This window comes from Chiloscyllium punctatum, chromosome 44, assembly GCF_047496795.1.
Source record: "Chiloscyllium punctatum isolate Juve2018m chromosome 44, sChiPun1.3, whole genome shotgun sequence".
NCBI lineage: Eukaryota > Metazoa > Chordata > Chondrichthyes > Orectolobiformes > Hemiscylliidae > Chiloscyllium > Chiloscyllium punctatum.
Genome location: NC_092782.1, coordinates 34,887,751 through 34,912,227, shown reverse-complemented (window position 1 = coordinate 34,912,227; position 24,477 = coordinate 34,887,751). Strand labels below are relative to the sequence as shown.

At 41.2% G+C, this 24,477-nt stretch overlaps 1 protein-coding gene across 1 annotated transcript in view; it reads left to right on the top strand.

Moving 5' to 3' along the window:
* Nucleotides 1-1,672: 1,672 nt before the first annotated feature.
* Nucleotides 1,673-24,477, top strand: part of LOC140466867 (mitogen-activated protein kinase 12-like) — a 68,022-nt gene continuing 45,217 nt past the window's right edge. Inside the window, exons 1-3 of the mRNA XM_072562609.1 lie at nt 1,673-2,509; nt 2,831-2,960; nt 13,257-13,315. Coding sequence (XP_072418710.1) covers nt 2,397-2,509; nt 2,831-2,960; nt 13,257-13,315 — 302 coding nt within the window. The 5' untranslated portion in view covers nt 1,673-2,396. The remainder of the gene's footprint in view (nt 2,510-2,830; nt 2,961-13,256; nt 13,316-24,477) is intronic.

The window sequence follows — 24,477 nt, the reverse complement described above, 5'->3', positions numbered from 1 at the left end:
TAGAACTAAGTGAGAACACTCCCTCTTAGTTGAATGGCACACAACAGGCATTGAGGGTGGTGGTGTGCTTAACCATGTTCAAGGCTGCAGACAGGTTAAGAAGGACAAGTCAGGACATTTATTATCATCACATAGGATGGCATTGTAATTTTGACTGAAACTGAGTGAGGAACATAAAACAGATTGGAGGGGGGGAACAGGGTGTTCTGGGAAAGGCATGAATTTCAGAGATGACGGCATATTCAACTGTTTTGGAGAATAAAGGGAGACTAGCAGTTTGCAAGTCCTGGGATGCAAGTCCTGATATGAGGAGGGATTATAACAGCAGATCTGAAAAATGTATTGCTGGAAAAGCGCAGCAGGTCAGACAGCATCAAAGGAGCAGGACAATCTTTCCTGAAGAAGGGCTTATGCCCGAAACGTCGATTCTCCTGCTCGTTTGATGCTGCCTGGCCTGCTGCGTTTTTCCAGCAACACATTTTTCAGCTCTGATCTCCAGCATCTGCAGTCCTCACTTTCTCCTTATAACAGCAGATGTAAATCTGAGAGGGACTACACCTGAAAAGACAGGCAATTACAACATCTGCTGATGGAAGGGGTAAGGAGAGGAAATTGGCCAATCAGCAGTTTAATGGGAATAAGATTGAGGAAACAGGAGTTGAATCTTATTAATAAGATTAGCTCAGAAGGCACAAGTGGTGATCAAGAGTCTAGGGGAAGAGAGAATTCAGGATCAGGGCAATTAGGATAATCAGATATGTTTGGTCAGGCGGGGTAGTGGAAGCAGTGAGACAGCAGCAGTAAATAATGAGATTGTGTCACTCGGAAGTCCATAAGGCCCTTCCATGCCATAGTTAGTCAGGTGGGAGTGGTCAGGGAAACGGGGATTTAGTAGACTGCCTGCAGTAGAGAAAAGCAGCTGCAGGTTATCCTTTGATTCCAGGACAACTCTGGAGCAGATTTCCTAGACAAGCACTCTACTGTTAGGTGGTCCAGCCAAGATGGTTGATAGCTAAACCAGTTGTCAACCTTATCCTTTCAAGTCTGTCCATCTTACAGTGCTGGAATTCTGGTTTTATTAGGAAGCAGGACATCAAAAATGAAGCAGAGTTTGTCAAAAGATTTTACACTGTAGGATTAGTGCTACTTGAATTTTGGATTTCAGTGGCGCTGACCTCCAACTCCAGTACTGCATGCAGAAATATTTCACCCTATGTATAAATGTTCAGAATTAAAAATCACACAACATCAGGTTACAGTCCAGCAGGTTTAATTGGAAACACTTGCTTTCGGAGCGCTGCTCCTTCATCAGGTGGTTGTGGAGTACACAATTGTAAGACACAGAATTTATAGCAAAAGTACTTCCAATCAAGCCTGTTGGACTATAACCTGGTATTGTGTGATTTTTAACTTTGTACATCCCAGTCTAACACTGGCATCACTGTCTCCTTGACTTGTCCGACCTGCCTATCTTCTTTTCCACCTATCCACTCCACCCTCTCCTCCTTGACCTATCACCTTCATCTCCTCCCCCACTCACCCATTGTACTCTATGCTACTCTCTCTCCACCCCCACCCTCCTCTAGCTTATCCCTCCACGCTTCAGGCTCACTGCCTTTATTCCTGATGAAGGGCTTTTGCCCGAAACGTCGATTTCGCTGCTCGTTGGATGCTGCCTGAACTGCTGTGCTCTTCCAGCACCACTAATCCAGGATTTGGTTTTCAGCATCTGCAGTCATTGTTTTTACCCTCTCCAAATCATGACTACCATCCATAAATGTTGAAAGCGACATTAGAATTTGGGGCTGGATTGTAATGGGAGAAAGTGAGGACTGCAGATGCGCAGCAGGTCAGGCAGCATCAAAGGAACAGAAGAATCGACGTTTCGGGCATAAGCCCTTCTTCAGGAATTTGATGCTGCCTGACCGGCTGAGCTTTTCCAGCAACACATTTTTAAGCGCTGGCTTGTAACGATCGACTACAGCCATGAGATGGCAGTCTCCAATCCAGCTGCTGACTATAGACAGTGTTTACTCAAAGCAACCGAAACACCACCTACCTCACTGCAAATATTGATCAAACACGTGATTTATCAAGTTCAAAGATTTTCTTTGAAGGAAACGATTAAATATTACAGAAAGAGAGAGACAGAAGGGAAGCTTGTAGTCGTACTAATCCGAACAAAGGATTCCAAGTTACTCTGGGTCGAGTTGTACTCATTGATAGTCAATGAAGGCATCCAGTTCAATACATTCACTTCAGCTTTAAAGTGGGTGAAGGAGCTGGAGTCCGAGTTCTGAAACTCGCGACAGAAGTACAACAAACTCACACTTTTGCTTCTAGCGTCTTGTTCGAATAAATTCTGAGTGGGTCCCAAAGTCTAATAGATTGCTACAATGACAACGAGAAAGGGTTTCTATTACCAGGAGATCAATAAAACAGCCTGGGAAGTGTTGGAGAGATACACAGATCTGGCTGCTGTCGGCTCGGGAGCCTATGGAAGTGTTTGGTAAGTGGGATCTTATCTCCCTACCCAGTTTCGTTTTAGAGATTGGAAGTTTTTTTGCTTATTGTCCTGTGGTCGGCAATGTGATTTCTTCAAGTCATTTGACGTTTAAAAAACACACACACACGGTATTTTTTCAGCAGATTAGATTCAAAGAACACCATGTATTTAAGTGCAATCGGTGAATTGAGAAAGTTGTGGACTGGGCCAGAGCTCTTCCGGGTTCTCAAATAAAACCTTGCTACATGTTACTGTACCCGAAGAACTACTCGCTGAGACACCAAACACGTTCTTACTAATCTTTGATTTTTTTTTGACCCACAGCTCAGCCATTGATAAGCGAACTGGCACTAAAGTGGCAATCAAGAAATTGTACCGACCCTTTCAATCCGAGTTGTTTGCTAAACGAGCTTACAGGGAACTTCGCCTATTGAAGCACATGAAACACGAGAATGTGAGTGAATGGATCACTTCAAAAGATGGATTTCAGATCCTCAATTTTAATGCCTCCCTATAAAATGGGAGTGTTACGAGTATGTTTGTCTTTGGGAAAAGCAGCGCTTTGAATAATCTTTTGTTTTATCACATAAATCTTGACTTGATTTTGCTTGTCCATTTCCTACTTCATTGTTGACTGTGTATAAGTGCCAGTTACCTATGTCGATTCGAGGATGGAGACGAGTAACGTAGTGGCTGAGAGGAAGGACCAAAGTCGTCAGATGTTTGTTCATTCGTGGGATGTGGGTTTCTCTGGCGAGATTGCTACCATCCCTGATAGCCCAGAGAGCAATTCAGAGTCAAGCACGTCGCTGTGGCAAATACTAGAGAAACTCAACAAGTCTGGCAGCATCATTGGAAGCACAGTTAATATTTCTAGTCCAGCAAGACTCTTCAGATTTTGGTGAGGGCAATTACGAGTTAACTTACTTATACAATTAAAAGTAGGGCCTTGGGTAGTGTTGTGGATCAGAGATGTAAGAGTTCAGGTACATAATTCTTAGAAGTTTGCATCACATATACTTAAAGTGGTTAAGAAGGTTTTTAGCACACTTGACTTCATTGCTTAGACATTTGAATATAGGTGTTAGGACATTATGATGAGATTTCTACAGGATGTTGATGAGACCTCTTCTGGAGTACTGTGTCTAGTTCTGGTCTCTATTTTTTGGGAAGGACATTATTAAGCTGAAGAGGGTTCAGAAGATATTTACCAGGATGTTGCCAGGAATGGAAGGTTTGAATTATAAGGATAGGCTGGGACCTTTTACACTGGAATGTAGGAGGTTGAGGGGTGACATTATAGAGCTTTATAAAATTGTAAGGGCTATAGATAAGGTGAAAAGTAGATGTTGTTTCCCTGAAGTAGAGATTTCAAGACAAGGAGGCTTTTTTTAACATGGAGTGATTCACTTGTGGAATGAACTTCTAGAGAGAGTGGTGGGTGTGGTTATAGTTACGACATTAAAGAGACATTTGGATAAGTAAGTGCACAAGAAATGTTTGGAGGGATATGGGCCAAGTACAGGAAGGTGGGACTAGTTTAGTTTGGGATTATGGTTGGCATGGATTGGTTGGACTGAAGGGTCTGTTTCCATGCTCTATAACTTTATATGAATCTGTAACTGCATTGCTGTGGATCTGGAGTCACATGTAGGCCAAACCCAGAAAAGATGGCAGATTCCTTTCCTCAAGGACATTGGTGAACCAGATGGAGTTATTTATGAAAATTGACAATAGTTACTTGGCCAGCATTAGGCTGGCTTTTTAAATTCCAGTTTGTTTATTGAATCAGAAGTTAATCATTTGCAATAGTGGAATCTGTATGTTCTGAGTCCTTGACCCTTGTCTTCTAGACTATTAGTCCAGTGACATTACCATTATCCCACCACCTCCTCTTAATCACTGTGATCAGTAAGGACAGTGCTCCATCTAGGCAACTGTCAGCATCTCAACCCAAAATACATTGAGTAATTCTGTGGTTCTTCCCTCCACGGATCAACTTAAAAGTCCATATTGTCATGTGAATAACTTCCTGATATCACTTAAATGTGTCGCATGGCTTAGGCTTTCGTGTTCCAGATTTCCCTTTTCTATACTGTTCACTTTTACATGCTGTCATCTTTCAAGGATGCAAAGGTCATTCTTCTATAGTATTTCCTCATAGGTTGGGAATAAAGGACCTAACTCTGTTTTGCACCACCTCCTTGGTCCACATACTTATTTCTATTGTATTGTAGTGCTCCAAGTGTTGTCTGGCTGCAGTGATGTATAGTGTAAGCATTATTTCCTCTGACTTGTGCTTTCATCTTTTGCACATGCAATTCAACATTCAACTACATTCATTAAACAGTGTACTGAGTACAAAGTCTAATCAGATCCTGGATGACTGTCAATGATGCCATTAACTATCTCATCGAATAAGTAATTTATCAGCCACTTTCTTCCTATACATAATACTTCAAACGTGTAAGGATTATTTCACCACTATTATTTCATATTTGCTTTTCTATAGTTGTTATTTTAATTGTTGGATTATGTCTGTGGGTTCAGCTGTCTCTTCCAATTTGACAGTATAGCACTGACTAATATGCAGTCCAGTGACAAGCATTGCTTATTGGTTATGCATGATGGGAAATCACAATGGCAGTTACTATGATTTTTTTCATCCATTAATGTCCGCTAAAGGTCTCTTTGAATATAATTAAAGAAAGCACTCTACACTTAGGTTTTCCTGTTAACTCTGAACAGATTATTTCATTCACTTTGGTCAAACAACTCCTTCAAACAGCATAATTAATTCACAACTAAAACAAAAATTGCTGGAGAAACTCAACAGGCCTGGCAGTATCTGCAGACACAAAGCAGAGTTTATGTTATGAATCCAGCTACCCTTCTTCAGAATTCTGAATGCTGTCCATTGCAGCCGATAGTGACATATCTTTGTTCTGTATGAGGTTTAATATTGAGTGCCTTTTTAGTTTGGCAGTAAGAATTAAAATTCATTCTTTTTTTAGAAGAATTCTGAAGAAAGGTCACTGGGCTCAAAGCATCAACTTTGGTTTCTCTCCACGATGCTGCCACACCTGCTGAGTTTACCCAGCAATTTGTCGTTTATGTATTGTAAATCTACAGCAACCATAGTTCTTTATTTTATACAATTAATTCACAACTAGTTATGACCTTGGGATTTACAACTTTAATATGCCAATTCACAAAGTTAATGCAAGGAAAAAATCATGACTGGTTAAAGTACTGAATTTGACTTCTAACTTAAGTTACCATCACTTTCAACTCAAGGTGAGCTTGTCAGTTGTTTATATTATATATCAACTCCCACAAGATTTAATATGGTAAATTCTCTAAAATGGTTCCTCAGCTGAAGCAAAATGCTGTGCATTGCAGTCCATTGTGACATTGTTGTTGTTGTTGTTGTTATGTATGAGGCTTAATATTGTGTCCCTTTTTAGTTGGTCAGTAAGAATTAAAATTAATTCTTTTTTAGACGATCTAATGTCCTTTATTACAGCGAGGTATCAAGGACATATAATTGGATTCAAAAACAAAATTGTAACACTCTGAATGATTTGAATTTACACTGAGCTGAAACAGCAATGTGACTATTGAAATTCAATTAGCGAAACATTTTTGTGCAAGGTCTTCACAGCCTTGAGAAAGACAGCACCAGCTTCTTTGTTCTGTCCCGTTAGGTAGCAGTGTTCAGGATCTAGACACTGTTACCATAGTAACATACTTGCGTTGTGTCAAGCTGTTCCCACACTTGTGCTACCAGTCACACAATGCATAGAGCTTTTGAAAAGGGGACCTGGTGAGGGGGTGATAGCAAAGTTTCCAAAAGAAATTTGCTGTGGATGTGAAATACTTTTTGTTAACAGAAGCTCAAGTGAAGAAGCTGAATATTAAAAATGCAAAAACAGTTATTGTATTAGGGCAAAATAAATCTATTTAATTGACTTGTGCATTTTTTTTAGGATAAAGTTTTGTAATTGGTGCACGTCATGTCAATTCAAGCAAATTAATTATACATGTTCATTCCTTTTGATAATGCTTGTGTATTAATTATTCATCGAAACATCAGAACAACAATTAACACTATACTACAACTGCATGAAATTTGTACAGTTCACTGAAAAATAAAGGAAAACAGGTCAATCCAATGCTCGGGAGGGTGTGTTAAGAAAAGTGACTGAAGGTTTGATTAAATAACAAAAACAACTTGTATTTGTACAGTAACAGTAGTTCTGATGAAGGGTCACTGGACTTGAAATATTAACTCAATGTTCTCTCTACAGACTTGCTGTGTTTCTTCAACATTGTTTTTTGTTTCAGATTTCCAGCATCTGTAGTTTTTTGTCCTTTATCTTATGGTATTTGTATAGTGCACTTAATGTAGAAAAGCAAGAGAAACTGCCTCACAGCAGTGTTATCAAACAAAATTTAATCACTGACTCACATAAGGAGATAAGTCAGGGAGATGGCCAAAAGTGCAGCAAAAGATTAGGTCTAAATGAGCATCATCAAATCCCAAATGCATGGAAACAGGCCATTCGACCCAACAAGTCCACACTGACCCTTCGAAGAGTAATGCTCCCAGACCCATTCCCCTACCCTATTACTCGACACTTACCCCTGACTAATGCACTTAACCTAATCATCCCTGAACACTATGGGCAAATATAACATGGCCAATTTACTTAACCTGCACATCTTTTGATTGTGGGAGGAAACCGGAGTACCCAGAGGAAATCCACGCAGACAAAGGGAGAATGTGCAAACTCTACACAGACAGTTGCCCGAGGCTGGAATCTAACCCGGGTCCCTGGCATTGTGAGGCAGCAATATTAACCACTGAGCCATCTTTAAAGGAAGAAAAAGAATCAAAAAAGGTTGAAAGGGATGGAACTCCAGAGCTTAGAAATTAGTCAACTGAAGGCACAGCCATCCAATGTGGATTGACTAAAATCAATGACCTGCAGGAATCTATCATTGGAGAAATGAAGAGATTGAAACGTCCCAACAGGAGTAGTTTGTTCAGCCCATTGAGCCTGTCCCACCATTTAATGAGATCATGGCTGAACTGTAGCCACACGCTATGTACCTTTTGTCCCATATCCATTAATACTTTGCTTAACACAAAAAAATCTATCTCAGATTTTAAACTAACACCTGAATAGTATCCACTGGTGTTGGTGGAAGAAATTTCCAAACAACTAGCACTCTGTGTCTATTATAGAGGATGGAGAACATTACAGGGAGAGGGAAGAGCAAAGCCATGAAGAAATTTGAAAACGAGGATGAATTTTAAAAATTCAATATGTTGCTCATCTGGTTGTCAATATAGACCAGTGAGTATGAGAGTGATCAGTTTGATTTAGAATATGGGCAGTTAAGTTTTAGATGATCTCAAGTTTGTGATGGATGAAAGCTGTGAGTTTGATCAGGAGTGTGCTGAAATCATCATGACTGGAGTTAATAAAGGCATAGATGATGACTTCAGCAATCGACAAACTGAGGTTCATTTTTCTGGCGGTAAAGTGCTTTGGCACTTGCTGTGGTCACGAAAGGTGTTATATAGATGAAAATGTTCCTTCTTTCACAAAACCTTTGGGATGGTGAGGATATGTGGGCAGAAACTCATCTTGGAAGTAAGTAAAAGGGACACCAAGGGTATGACCTACCTGGTTCAGTCCTGACAGTTGTCAGGGAGAGGAATGAAGTCAGTGGACAGGAAATGGAGTTGCTGACAGAGAATGCAGACAGAGGCTTCAGTCTTTTTCAAATGGAGCTGGAGGACATTTCTGCTAAACCGGTACTGGATGTTGAACAAATTATTGTGACAAATTAGAGACAGTGGAGGAGTCAAGAGAGGGGTGGTGAAGAAGAGTTGGTTGTTGGCAAGTGTTAATAGAAACTGTACTTTGAATGATGTCACACAGGAGAACTATATAGTTGAGAAATCAGTATTTTTCAAAGGATAGATCATTAGGCCACAACAAATAGTGCTGTGGAAGCAGGAAGAGAGTATATAGCAAGTTGAAGTAGAGAAAGACAATATTGTGATAGTGGAAGTAAGCAGTATTGATGTCAGACACAATATAATAACTGAAACTCAGCTGCAAGTCAAAACAGGATGCTGAGGTTGTGCACCCTCTAGTTCAGCCTAAGCAAGCAAGCAGGTACAAAGTTGAGTCAGTGAAAGCAAACAAAATATTTGCCTGGAGCCAAAAAAGATAGCTTCAATCTTCCCAAGTTCACTTGAAGGAGTTGAGAAGGAATTCATAATTTACTGTCAGACAGGCGGTTTCACAGGAGAGAAGGAAAATGGTTGAAGACGAAAGCTAGATATTGTTAGAATATTTATAGAAGCTGACCTAATACCATTAGGTGATAGCCCTGAGAAGTTTCACAGAGATAAGAAAGAGAAGCAGAGTAAGCTTGGCTCCTTGAGGAAGCCCAGGTGTGATCTTGTGAAAGATGTCGGAGCAGAATCACATAATAATTACAGTTCAGAAGGAGGCCATTCAGCCGAACACCTGTTGGGCTGCAGACAAGCACCATTTGTGTACATGATCTGAATCAGTACAGTTAGGATGGAATGATAATACTGACAATAATAGAGAAACATTGTGGAGGACAAGGATATGTAGAATGCTGCACTGATAGTTGCAGATGACCCCTAAGCCCTTTCCCAACCCTATCTCGACCCACTTATCTCCTACTCTCTCATTAGGTCTAAGCTCACCTTCTCCACGAGACCATATTCTCTTGATCCCATTGTGACCCAGACTCTGAAATAAAGTTGTAAAATATTGGTGATATTTGAAATCCCTTTACGATGAGACTTTAATGAAATGTTAACTTACTTATTTTAAACCAATTAAGTCTACCGCTAATAGAGCAAAGGAAAGAATTTCAGTGAAATGCATTTAAGATTTGTGCAACAATACCTTGAGATAAAGTTCCAGGGTTTAATGCTATTATTATGATTGAATTTTCACCAATTTTTAGTCTCCATAGTATCACAGCCCAGATATTCTAATAGCTGGAGAGTCATTGGAACAGTGAAGATTGGAGTTGTATATCAGGACTATGTAGAATCCCAATACAGCTGACTCCATGGGGATTGCCAAGGAAATTGAACTTTCACATGGACAATTCCCCTGCATGGAACCTTTCATAGGAGTGCATTGTAATTGGAAGGGTCCATTAAGCTAATAGTTAGACTGGGAAAACTAGAGGATTAAAAACCTAGCCCTAGAAAACTAATAAACTGACCACTGACTCACCACTAAACAGCGCCCCCCCCCCCCCCCCACCTATTGGAGGATAGGGGTGAGGGGGAGGAAGCAGTATTCACTAGTGGAGAGGAGCTGTGAGGAAGGTGTTCACACTGAAGAAAGAAGTTGAGATAATCAGTTGACCTACACACACAGCCCATTTAAAACCTTTTAAAATGGACATTTACAGAATACAGCATTTACTACCTTAAAAAAGGGATGAAGTTCAATTTTTTCCCCACCCCCCCAATTATCCTGAACCAAGGGGATTGTTAGATATCAATAATTCTCCACATTTCTGAGGAATTGGGATTGGAATTGCCAGTGAGAAATGCAGAGCTCAGTCCTAATACAATAATGTAATCCAACAGTGACTGTCACTCATCATAGAATTCCTGCAATGTGGGAGTAGGCCATTCAGCCCATCAAGCCAACACTGCTCCTCTGAAGAGCATCCCAACTAGATCTACCCCCCCCCCCACCACTGTATTTCCCATGGCTAACCTATATAGCTTACTCATCTCTGGACAATATTGGCATTTAGCACAGTCCATCTCTCTAATCTTTTGGACTGTGGGAGGAAACCAGAACAATGGAGGAAACCCACACAGACACAGGAAGAATGTGCAAACTCCACACAGACAGTCACCTGACGTTGGAATCAAACCTTGGTCCTTGGCGCTGTGAGGTAGTTGTGCTAATCACTGAACCACCATGCCACTCCTTGGAATATCTGGGCACATTAGTTATACACACTGATTCAGATGAATGCTGAAGTTTTCCCTGAATAGTCACCCCATTCTCCGTCTTACTCCTTTATTGTGTCCTCATTTGGTTGGTTATAGTTTCAGCATTTCAATTTATGTTTTCCATTTGGTCCGGTGGAAACATGCAAAAAGTAAAGAATTAAAATAAGCTATTTCGCAAAATTATTTTCTCTCTACGGGCTTGGTGGAGATTTGTTCAGTTGGTATTAACTATTGTGATGAAGGGCTTTTGCCCGAAACGTCGATTTCGAAGTTCCTTGGATGCTGCCTGAACTGCTGTGCTCTTCCAGCACCACTAATGCAGAATTAACTATTGTGTGACCAAACGCCTCTATTGGATTTCAGTGGCTGTATGCTCACAATAGCAGAGAATACCCAAGTGAGAGTTATTGGAATTGAGAACATGCAGCACAGGCAGATCATGCAATTGAACTGGACTAGTCCACTTTCTGTTTTCCCTCACAGTTAGCATGAGGAATTTCTGGGTACAAGAAATTCCATTATGGGATGGGGTTGCAATTAATGCTGGCCATGTGCAATGAGTGAATTTTAAAAAAAAACAATTCAATCTAAGTCCTTTCATTTCAGGAAAAAAAACCTCTGAATTCAACATGATTGGAAATCCCTTGCTGATTTCCAAACCTGTCAGAAGTAGACCAGTGAGGTAGGAGAGGGTGTTTCCAGCTTTATCTCTTGTTTTCATGTGCTGTAATCTACAGTCAAGGCCCTGTGTCTGGCTTCAACATCCTGTCAACTCCTTGATCTGTGGGGATCATGGAGACAATTAGACAGGAACTTTATCCAAAATCAATTCAGCAGCTATCAGTACACAGGATATCCATGGTGAGTTCTTCCTGCTCATGGACCTGAACTACAATATGATGATGATTTTGGTGAGCTGATTGGGAATACCTCCAGGTCATGTAAATAGCTCAGTGCAAGGAGTCCTGATGCTCTCTGACCAGAACCAGGTCAACAGGGGGTTGAATCAGCATTCATTAACCAATGGAATTTAATGACATTGAGACAAGTTAATTTGACATTGTTACAGAACCAAGCAATATGACAGAGCTGAAGTAAAGTTGTACGGTTATAATCAATTCATTTAGCAATATCTTAAAAATTACCATTGGCCAGAAGTTCAAATAGACTCACCACACAAACACAGTAGCTACAAGAACAGGTCAGAGGTGAGGAATACTGCAGCCAGTAACTTACTTCCTGACTCTCCAAAGCCTGTCTACCAGGCACAAGTCAGGAGTGTGATGGAATTCTCCCCACTTGCCTGAATGGGGGAAGCACCAATAACACTCAAGAACCTTGACTCCATCCAAGACAAAGCAGCTTGCTTGATTGGCAACACATCCACTCCCTCCACCACCAAAGCTCAGTAGCAGCAGTGTATACTATCAACAAGATGCATGGCAGAAATTCACCAAAGATCCTCAGACAACATCTTCCAAACTCACAATCACTTCCACCTAAGAAGGTCAACAGCAGCAGATACATGGGAATACCACCACCCAATTTGCCCTCCAAGCTACTTGCAATTTTGACTTGGAAATATATTGCCATTCCTTCAGCGTCACTGTGTCAAAGTCCTGAACTTCCTCCCTCACAGCATTGTAGGTTGTTCTCCAGCACATGGAACACAGCGGTTCAAGAATGCAGCTCACCACCACCTTCTCGAGCAACCAGGGACAGGCAATAAATGATGGCCAGCCAGCAATGTCCACATCCCACAAGTGAATAATAAAAATAGCAAAATATCTGCACATGCTGAAGATCTGAAATAAAAACAGGAAGTACTAGATAAACCTAGTAGTGGGGACAGCATCTGTAGAAACAGAAACATATAATATTTCAAATCCAATATGATTCCTCTTCAGAAGACATCATACAGGACTGGACACATTAACTCAGTTTCTCCCTCTACAGATGCTGCTAGACATACTGAGTTTCTTTTGCGTTTTGTTTTAATTTAACTTCACAGCCTAACTAGATTCACTAACACATCAAAGCCAGCTGCCTGTGATGTTGTTGATACATTAAGAAATATATATCTGTATGTACAATAATTTTAGTGTTTGTCTTTCTTAAATCTAAGAATCTTTAATGTTTGAAGGTGTAAAAAATAACTCCAAAATAGTCATTGTCTGTATAAACTAGCAGATGGATGATAGTGAGTTGGCAGCCCAATTTATCTCTATCTGAAAGTTGTTTTCATGACAAAGCTCAATGAAAAACAAAATGAAAAATGTCTGAGAAATTGTTTTTGGTCATTTGGTCAACTGAGAAAGGCAAATTATAACTCTATGTCTTTACAAGAAAGCACGCTGCCGATTATTTTGCAGAGAGTGAGAAGAGCTGAGAGAGGGTTTTGTATCATTTTCAACATGATTTTTCAACAAGAGAGTAATATATTTCGATCATAGATTGTACTTCTGATATCAATGTGGTACATGTCACTACTATACATTTGACAACCAGTTTTGATTGGTTTACAAGCACTTTTTCAGAAAGGAAGACGTGCACTAAAAATAAAAGTATTTTATGAGTAATTTTTCTTTGATAACTGAAGAAATGCTTATCACATGATTTGTCTTTTGTCTCCTATTCTTTGCAGATGTATTGAATAATCTGAATAAATCATACATTGACTATAAACATATTTTGTTTTCTGTCTAGGTGATTGGTCTGTTGGATGTTTTCACACCAGATCTGTCCTTGGCGAAATTTAATGATTTGTAAGTATTGAGAATCTTTTTGAGCAGAAACATTATCATTCACATCCCAAAGTAATCAGAGTTGAGTTTTAAGAAAGTTACAAGCACAAGATAGACAAAGCTTTCTAAACCTGGTCAATATGAAGAAGGGAATGTATCCCACCTTGGAAAACTGTTTTCATGTCAACTGAATTGGAGCAACTTAAGAATAAAAAAGATAAATGTTTAAGTTGTTCCAATAGCTTAATGTCTAGTTCTATCATGCAGTTTTACAGAACAGGAAGGTTCCTTTTTTATTGAACAGGTATTTGGTGTTCACATGAATAGCAGTTAGATCATTACAAATAACCATTTTATGCTAAGCTGAGAAAAGGAAAGTTCACTGGGGTTCCAGCTTTTGATTGCCACAAAGGTTCTCCAATTGAAAGAAAGACATGCAGTGAGTACTAACCTTCCACCTAATCTGAAAGGCTGCAATTATCCAGTTTCACCCCTTGAAGGCTTTCTAACCTGTTCGTTTCATTGATGACACACTTCTTCTTGTTTTCTTTAACCTGGTGAGTTCCATGCAGCTCAATAAACTCAGGTTGGCTGTCAAAACTAGTAATCTGTATTTAGTCTCACATTAAATTTTGGATTTTAATATGTTACTTAAACAGCGTTCCCACAAGGATTTTTCACATCTGCAAGCCTGCTGGTTCAAGTTTGGAAGTGGGTGGAATCATGTTGTATTCCTGACCTGACAATCTTCTGGGTTTTTCAGCCTTGTCAGATTGTAACGATTTTCCATTGTTTTGACTGCTTATTGCAACTATATTTGGATTTGTAACTCTTTTTGTTTCATTCTCATTGCCCTTGAGCCTTGGGTTTGTTAAATTTATCAAGAAATGGATAATATAATATAATGGGTGTTTGTCACCATACATAAAGGACTGATCATGAATTTAATTCTCATTTATCAAAATTTGCCTTCCACTTAAGTTTTGCATACACATTTGTTTAAATTGCCTAATGACCAATTACCATACTTTCTTCAGACTACAACATCAATTTCATAAATTTTATTAATCGACTCAATATGAAAAAATTCACAATTCAGTTTTGCAAGAAAACGACCATAAAATATTTAAGGTTTAAGAAGTATCTTTGAGCTTCTAAAATCCAATCAGATTTTAAATTTTAAGAAGTCTGGGAGCAAGTCATTCATTATCTGAGATGCCTGTAATGTCTGTGTTGGAAGGGCAGGTTATTCATTAATTGCAAATGGTAAATAATACAAACATTAAAACATTGGATTTTTGTTTATAATCAATTATATTTTTAGTCCCGGTGAAAGCTCCATTATAATGTGCAATGAAGTTCTTTGTGATCTGTTTTGAACAATTGGCAACAACTACTTTCCAGTTGTTAATGCAAATCCTGCCAAGGTCCAAAGTGGAGGATAGGGAAAATATTGTGGCTGTAAGAGTGGCTCCCTTTTTTTTGTGAGGTATTTTCAATGTTGGAACTGATTTGCTCAAATTCTAGGAGCAGTAATTACTCTATTATAAACTGTAGCATTATCTTGGAACTTTGGGGGAGAAAAGATCAAAGCAACGTCACTTTAAAAAGGAGGAAAGAAGACAAAGACAGTGACAGTTACAACATTTTTAAAGGCATCTGGAAGCATGTACGGAATGAGCTGCCAAAGGAAGTAGAGGAGGCTGGTATGATCACAATATGTAAAAATGCCCCTGGATGTGTACATGAATTGGAGGGGTATAGAGGGATATGGGCCGAATGCTGGCAAATGGGACTACATTAATTTAGTATGTCTGGTCGGCATGGGTGAAGTGGACTGAAGGGTCTGTTTCTGTACTGTACATCTCTAAAACTCTATAAGTCACTCATCATATGAACAATATTAGTTGACGATCTTTTAAAAAAAATCAAGAGTATTATACTCATTGTAACTCTCAATCACATTTTGAGTTATTTTCCACACAAACAAAAGCATGCGGCAGTCATACTACTATTAAAAGGGAGCCAGCTGATGGTCAGATTGGACTTGAGAATCTGTGAAAAGAATTGGATAACTTAGGAGATTTGGGAATAAGTGGTAAATATGATTTGAAACAAATGAAGGTGAAGTATTAGATATGGGCCAATAAAGAACAAAGGATAGAGTTACACCTATAGGACTTTTAGCCAAGTGGAAGGGGGAGAGATTTGCAGGTAGCAAGACATGGTTCTTTCAAGGGTGAGAAAAGACAAATACCTGTAAACAGTACTGTTGGCTTCATACACAGGACACTGCATCTAGGAGCAAGGAGTGTTGACAAACTAATTTAATGTTACAATCAGAACTGAGGAAAGAAAATTTGGAGGTTGGGAGCTGACTACTTGTCACCTCGAAGGAAAGTCAGTCTGTTAGACTAGAAGGGAGAGAGGTCCACAATCGTGAATGTTGCAGTTGGCTGAAGTCCTGGAGGCGGGTGCTGAATCCAGGAGGGTTCGACCTGTCCCTCTCATTAGGGAGAAAGTGCCAGCCAGTATAGTTGACAGGCAGATCCAACAGACCTGGCAACACCAGAACTCAGTAGTGGGCACTACCAGCACTGCAGTTAGTCCCATTAAGAAGGCCTGATGGAGTGAAGTAAGCCAGGGATATTGGGTGGATTGTTTATCCACATGAGGGAAGGGTTGGATGGGTGTGGTGGATTTTAAATATAGACAGTTAGGAAGGCAGGGATGGGGTGTTAGGGGGAACAGGTACTATATTTTCAGGGGAATCCTCCTGTGTCATGTTGAGTATATCCTCCTGATTGACCCATCCTCTTGTTGATCTCAGGGTGGCTATATGTGCATGCACTCAATACCCTCTTCAACCAGGTGGTGCTGCAGTGGTGAGAGCTCCCTGTTTCTGGCTGGCCTCATGGTTCTGGCAAATCTGGCATCAGTGAGTGGAGAGGTGAACTATGGGTAGTGGATTGTGAAATCCTGCAGATGTCACCAGCAGATCCCAAAGAGAAGCTTCAGGTAAAGGAGCTTGGGCTCTGCCTTTCTGGCCCCAGGCACTGTGTACCCATTTGTTCCACTGGGAAGGCGATCCTGTTCCAGAAGATGTCAGCAATGAACCTTGCCATTCAAATCTGATACTCCTGACGTACTGTTGCTCAGTAAAGTCGAGGGAATTGATCTGCTGTAGATTCAGCGCTGGCAGGATTGTCTCCCTCAGACTGGTGCTCTGTTACATGGAGAAGCATTTGGCTGAGGAGAAGGCAAGTGCTGCTATTGGGGTTGCTTCTGCTACTCTTGTCCGTAAGCAGAACTCGAAACTAGAGCAACATCATTTGCTCTCATGTTGCTCAGCTCCATGAAGGCTGAGAGCATGGAAATGTAGGACAAGGTGAGTAAAGCCAAAGGTGGCAGAAATAAATCATCTGCAGTGAAGGCACACTCTCGGAACAGGTTCTTGTAAGCACAAGCATTCACATAAGCAGGAAGGCAGCTGTGTGATTTCAGGCATGTCAGTTTCACTCAACAATACTGTTTGCATCTTGTTGACACTGGTGGTTTTCATACAGCTTGGAAAACCCAAGCACTGATATTTTAAACCAGAATCCAAGATTAAGATCAAAATTCATATTTAAATTGCAGAACTGACAGTTCTGCAGGTTTTCCAATGTGCCACCTAATGTTTCTGAAAGTCAACTTGGTTTTCTATCACTCTGGCCTTTTTAGTGGATCTAAATTGCACCCGTATTACGCAGACAGCCCTATTTCCCCAGTTTGCCTGTTAAACTTCTGCCCTCTGTGATCAGGCTAATATAAAAAGATTCACTCTGTCGATATTCCAGTGGACAGATGTTTAGCTTAAAACCATGCCCAACATAGCTTCAGGAGAGAAAAGGAGAAAATGAAGAAGTTTAATGTTTATTTCCATCACTAACTTCTTGAAGTAACTCACTTGCGAGAAAATTTGTTTTATATTTGCAAGTAAGATCAGATCCCCTTTTCTAAGCAAAAAGGGAACTGCAGTCTGATTAAATTTCTAATACTGTCATGCAGTAACCTTCCTCTTCACATAGCAAACAGACTAATTCCATTATTAGAATCCAGCTTGATTTAATACATTATCAGCACTGTGGATAGTGTTGTCATGTTAACAGACATTGTTGTTATTTGTTCAAGAGCAATTACATTAATAGGAACTATGAAATTCCTCACTTTTGCTGATTAACCTACACCAACGGGAATTCTACTCCCTATTGCATAAAATACTGGTAACAAAACAGACATTCAAAATATCCAAGTCTACCTTATTGAAAAACAAACACAGATAAGGTCATAAGTTCCACCCCATAAAAGAAGTTTACGTAATAGACATTGAAAACTAGTCGCTGATTCAGCCAGTGATTCCCTTCAATCATTCTAGTATGATCCAGTTCTACTTCCAGTATAAATCCCGTTTTGTAGATATAATATTCTGGGCGGTACAGTGGCACAGTGGTTAGCACTGCTGCCTCACAGTGCCAGAGACCCAGATTCAATTCCCGCCTCAGGTGACTGAGTGTATGGAGTTTGCACATTCTCCCCATGTTTCCTCCAGGTGCTCCGGTTTCCTCCCACAGTCCAAAAATGTGCAGGTTAGGTGAATTGGCCATGCTGAATTGCCCATAGGGTTAGGTGAAGGGGTAAATGTAGGGTGGGTTGCGCTTTGGTGGGTCGGTGTGGACTTGTTGGGCTGAAGGGCCTGTTTCCACACTGTAAGTAATCTAATCTAATCAAAAAAGACTACCAAAAACAAATGTAGAAATTACTTTCGATATAACGTGACATGGAAAACAATTGCTTTTCACAGAAATAACTCATTGTGTCTTAATCGCAGGTTATTAAAATGATATTCCCGAAAATGTTTCAATTCCCCACAACCAAGTGTGCAGTCATCTCCAGTCTTTCCATATAATGCCTCATATCCCAAAATGTTACATTTAACATTACTCAGCAAGAAATTTAAATTACTTTAATAAGACATAGGAGCAGAAATGAGACCATTCAGCTCTGCCATTCAATCGTAGCTGATAAGTTTCTCAACCACATCCTCCCACTTTCTCCCCGTAACTCTTGATCCCCTTGCTACTCAAGAACCTTATCTATCTCAGTCTAAATATACTTAATGACTTGGCCACCACAGCCTTCTGTGGTAGTGAATTCCATCAATTCACCACTCTCTGGCTGAGGAGGTTTATCCTTATCTCTATTCTAAAAGGCCTTCCCTTTACTCAAAGACTATGCTTTCAGGTCCTCATCTCTCCTACCAATGGAAACATCTTCCCAACGTCTACTGTTTCCAGACCACTCAGTATTCTGTATGTTTCAACTAAATACTCTCTCATCCTTCTAATCTCCATCGAGTATAGACCCAGAGTCCTCAAACATTCCTCATATGTTAAGCTTTTTATTCCTGGGACCATTTCTGTGAACCTCCTCTGAACACACTCCAGGGCCAGTACATCCTTCCTGAGATATGGACCCAAAACTACACACACAATATTCCAAATATGGTCTGACCAGAGAAGTACACCCCTGCTTTTATATTCAAGTCCTCTCAAAATAAAAGCCACCATTGCATTTGCCTTTCTAACTACTGACTCAGCCTACAAGTTTACCTTGAGAAAATAGGTAAAAACCACCACAGAACACACCAGATGGCCTCCTTCTTTAGAGACCGCAATTTCCCTTCCCACGTGGTTAAAGATGCCCTCCAACGCATCTCATCCACATCCCACACCTCTGCCCTCAGACTCCACCCCTCCAACCATAACAAGGACAGAACGCCCCTGGTGCTCACCTTCCACCCTACTAACCATCGCATAAGCCAAATCATCTGCTGACATTTCCACCACCTCCAAACGGACCCCACTACCACGGATATATTTCCCTCCCCACCCTTTCCGCCTTCCGCAAAGACCGTTCCCTCCGTGACTACCTGGTCAGGTCCACGCCCCCCTACAACCCACCCTCCCATCCTGGCACCTTCCCCTGCTACTGCAGGAATTGCAAACCCTGCGCCCACACCTCCTCCCTCACCTCCATCCAAGGTCCTAAAGGAGCCTTCCACATCCATCAAAGTTTTACCTGCACATCCACCAATATCATTTATTGTATCCGTTGGTCCCGATGCGGTCTCCTCTACATTGGGGAGACTGGGCGCCTCCTAGCAGAGCGCTTTAGGGAATATCTCTGGGACACCCGCACCAATCAACCACACCGCCCTGTGGTCCAACATTTCAACTCCCCCTCCCACTCTGCCGAGGTCATGGAGGTCCTGGGCCTCCTTCTCCGCTGCTCCCTCACCATCCGACACCTGAAGGAAGAACGCCTCATCTTCCACCTCGGAACACTTCAACCCCAGGGCATCAATGTGGACTTCAACAGTTTCCTCATTTCCCCTTCCCCCACCTCACCCCAGTTCCAAACTTCCAGCTCAGCGCCATCCCCATGACCTGTCCTACCTGCCTATCTTCTTTTCCACCTAGCCACTCCACCTTCCTCTCTGACCTAGCACTTTCATCCAACCCCATCCACCCATTGTACTCTTTGCTACCTTCCCCCACCCTCCTCCCTGACCTATCACCTTCATCCCCTCCCCCACCCACCTATTGTACTCTATGCTACTTTCTCCCCACCCCCACCCTCCTCATTTATCTCTCCACCCTTCAGGCTCTCTGCTGTACTCCTGATGAAGGGCTTTTGCCTGAAACATCGATTTTACTGCTCCTTGGATGCTGCCTGAACTGCTGTGCTTTTCCAGCACCACTAATCCAGTACGTTGAGAAAATCCTGGGTGTGAACTCCCAAGTCTCTTTGCACTTTGAACTTCTGAATATTCTCCCCATTTAGAGAATACTCCATTCCTCTATTCTTCTTACCAAAGTGCATGAGCTCACACTTTCCCACGTTGTACTCCATCTTCCACTACTTTGCCCAATCTCCTAATCTGTCCAAATCCTTCTGCAGCCTCCCTGCCTCCTCAATGGTACCAGTCCTCTACCTTTCTTTGTATTGTCTACAAAGTTATCCAGAATTCTCTCAGTTCCTTCATCAAGATTGTTAATGTATAAAGTGAAAGGTTATGGTCCCAACATTGAGCCTTGCAGAACATTCACTCATCACCAGCTGCCATCCTGAGAAACAGCTTTTTATTCCCCACTCTCTGCTTTCTGCCAGACAGCCAAACTTCTACCCATGCTAGCACCTTGCCTCTGACACCATGGGCCCTTATCATACTCCACCTCCAGTGCAGCATCTTGTCAAAGGCCTTCTTGAATTCCAGATAGATAACATCCATTGGTTCTGCTTGGTCTAACCTGCACATTACTTCCTCAAAGAATTAAAGAAGATTTGTCAGGCATGACCTCCCGTTGACGAAACCATGCTGACTTTGCCTTAATTTACTATACATTTCTAAGTATTCAGAAATCGCATCCTTCATAAGATCCAGGATCTTAACCACGACTGAGCTAAGGCTAATCAGTCGATAATTTTCTGTTTTTGCTTTATTCCCTTTTTAAACAGGGATGTCACATTAGTGATTTTCCAGTCCTCTGGGACCCTCCCTGATTCTAGTGATTCCTGAAAGATTACCACTAACGACTCCACTATCTCTTCAGCTATCTCCCTTAGAACTCTGGGGTGTAGTCCATCTGGTCCAGGTGATTTATCCATCTTCAGGCCGTTCAGTTTTCCATGCACCTTCTTGGTGATGGCCACAATATTCAACTCTGCCCCTTCACTCTCTTGAATTTTTTCGAGACTTCTCGTATCTTCCACCGTGAACATTGACACGAAGTAATTTACTCAGTTCCTCAGCCATTTCCTTGCTCTCCACTACCATCTCTCCAGCATCATTTTCCAGCTGCCCAATGTCCACTTTTGCATCTCTTTTGCCCTTTATATATCTAAAGAAATTCTTACAGTCTTCCTTTATAGTATTGGCTCGCTTACTCTCATATTTAGAACTTAGAACAGTACAGCACAGTGCAGGTCCTTCAGCCCTCGATGTTGTGCCAGCATTCTAGCTTACTCTAAGATCAGACTAACCTACATACACTTCATTGTACTAACTTCTATGTGCCTATCTAAGAGTCGCTTTAATATCCCTAATGTATCTGACTACTGCCATTGCTGGCAGTGCATTCCATGAAGCTACCATTCTCTGAGTAAAGAATCTACCTCTGACATCTGCCCTAAATCTTCCTCCAATTGCCTTAGAATTATGCCCCCTTGTGATGGACATTTCCACCCTGGGAAAAAGTGTCTGGCTGTCCACTCTATCTATGCCTCTCAACATCTTGTATACCTCTATATTGTCACCTCTCATCCTTCTTTGCTCCAATGAGAAAAGCCCTAAATCCCTCAATCTTTCTTTGTAAGACATTCCCTCCAGTCCAGGCAGCATCCTGGGAAATCTCCCCTACACACTCTTTAAAACTTCGACATCCTTTTTATAATGAGGCGACCAGAACTGAACACAATGTTCCAAGTGTGGTCTAACCTGGACTCTATACAGCTGCAGCGTAACCTTGCAGCTCGTAAACTCAATCCCCCACTAATGAAAGCTAACATACCATACATCTTCTTAACAACTCTATTAACCTGTGTAGAGAAAGTGAGGACTGCAGATATTGGAGATCAGAGCTGAAAATGTGTTGCTGGAAAAGCGCAGCAGGTCAGGCAGCATCCAAGGAGCAGGAGAATCAACGTTTCGGGCGTAAGTCCTTCTTCAGGAATCCTGAAGAAGGTCTCATGCCCGAAACGTTGATTCTCCTGCTCCTTGGATGCTGCCTGACCTGCTGCACTTTTCCAGCAACACATTTTCAGCTATTAACCTGTGTGTCTACTTTAAGGTTTCTACAGACATGGACCCCAAGATCCCTCTGTTCCTCCACACTGCCAAGAATCCTGCCTTTAACCCTGTATTCTTCATTCAAATTTGACCTTCCAAAGTGAAGGACTTCACACTTTTCCAGGTTGAACTCCATCTGCCATTTATCAGCCCAGTTCTGCATCATTTCAATGTCTCAGTGCAATCTATAACAGTCTCCCACACTATTCACAACTCCACCAACCTTTGTATTATCGGCAAACTTACTAACCCATCCTTCCACTTCTTCATCCAAGTCATTTTTAAAAATTACAAAGAACAGAGGTCCCAGAACCGATTCCAGTGGAACACCACTAGTCACTGAGTTCCAGGCTGAATACTTACCATCTACCACCACACTCTGTCTTCTGTGGGCCAGCCAATTCTGTATCCAGACAGACACGTTTCCCTGTATTCCATGCCTCCTTACTTTCTGAGCCTAGCATGGGACACCTTATCAAATGCCTTGCTAACATCTATGTACACCACATCCACTGCCCAACCTTCATCAATGTGTTTTGTCACATCCTTAAAGAATTCAGTAAGGTTTGTGAGGCATGACATTCCCCTCACAAAACCATGCTGACTATCTCTAATCAAACTATGGTTTTCCAAGTAGGCATAAATCCTGTCTCTCAGAATCCACTCCAATAATTTGCCCACCACTGACGTAAGACTGACAGATCTGTAATTCCCAGGATTATCCCTATTCCCTTTCTTGAAGAAGGGAATAACATTTGGCACCCTTTAATCATCTGGCACTACTCCAGTGGACAGGGAGGACACAAAGATCATCGCCAGAGCTGCAGCAATCTCGCTTTCTGCAGGAACCGAGGGTATATCTCATCTGGCCCGGGCGTGTATATATCCTTATGGTTTTCAAAATTTTAAGCATATCCTCCTTTCTAATATGAACGTGGTCTAGCATATCATTTAATCTTCTCCCTCCTTATTTCTTTTTTTTTGTTGCCCTCTGTTGGTCTTCATAAGCTTCCCAAACATCTGGTTTCCCACTGCCTTTCGCCACATTACATCCTTTCTCTTTTGCTGTTATGCTATCCCTGACTTTCCTAGTCAGCCATGGTTGCCTCATCTTCCCTGTACCATGTTTCTTTTTTCTCAAGATAAATCTCTGCTGAATTACTCCCAGAAATTCTTGCCATTGCTGTTCCCCTGTCTTTCCTGCTAGGCTGCTCTCCCAGTCAATTCTACCCAGTTCCCCTCTCATGCTTCTTCAGTTGTCTTTAATCACCTAAAGACAATTACCTCTGATTCTATCTTTCCCCTCTCAAAGGGAGTACATTGAATACATATCAGATTTTTAAATCATTAATCACACATTGGGATATATTAAACTAAGGATGTACATCACAGCTTGCATGAGCCAATTAAAAATATTTTGCATTGGTATGTTTGTGAAATATAAAACAGACTACTTCCACTATAAACTACAAATCTAAATATAACATAGTTTCTCTGTGACATAGGTTTTCTTCCTGGTTCTGCTTCATACCTTCTCTGTTGGGGTTTCTATTTCTGAAATTCCATTTTTGTTATAATTCTGCTTGTCATGCTCCCCCAAGACCAGTTCCACTCTGACCACTATCCCCTTTTGGTTTGAGATCCTAACTCGGAGATAAGAGAAATGATTACAAAAGTAATCTAAGAAACAGGAGTGGTGGAAAGGAAAAGAACACAGTAAAAGAAGAGAAAAACCTAAGTGAGTTAAATCTTTATAAAAAGTAGGTGTAAGTCTCGAAGAGTGAAACTAAACAATATTCGCAAATGTTCATGATCAGTCTGTGTGCACAGCAAGCGGTCACATAATGATTTGTCATCCTAATTCTTACTAGGAGAAAGTGCGGTCTGCAGGTACTGGAGATCAGAGTCGAGAGTCTGGTGCTGGAAAAGCACAGCAGGTCAGGCAGCATTCTCTGATTAAATTAAAGGTAGCTTGTGGTGATTTACCCACAACACAGTACCCTGTTCCCACTTTCACGCCATACCATTTGGTCCCTTTAGCCCTATCAATTATAACTATTTCCATTTTGAAAAAATGTTTTGGCTTCAACAGCTTTCTCTAATGGAAAATTCCATTGTCTTAACACTCCTCACCCATAGACAGCAGTCAGCAAAGGTAGATGACAACACTTCATGATAATTCTCAACTGTAGTGCTCTGCAAGGCTGCATACTTAGGACCTTAAAACCTCGGATGCTGCCTGACCTGCTGTGCTTTTCCAGCAACACACACTCAATCCTAATTCTTACACAGA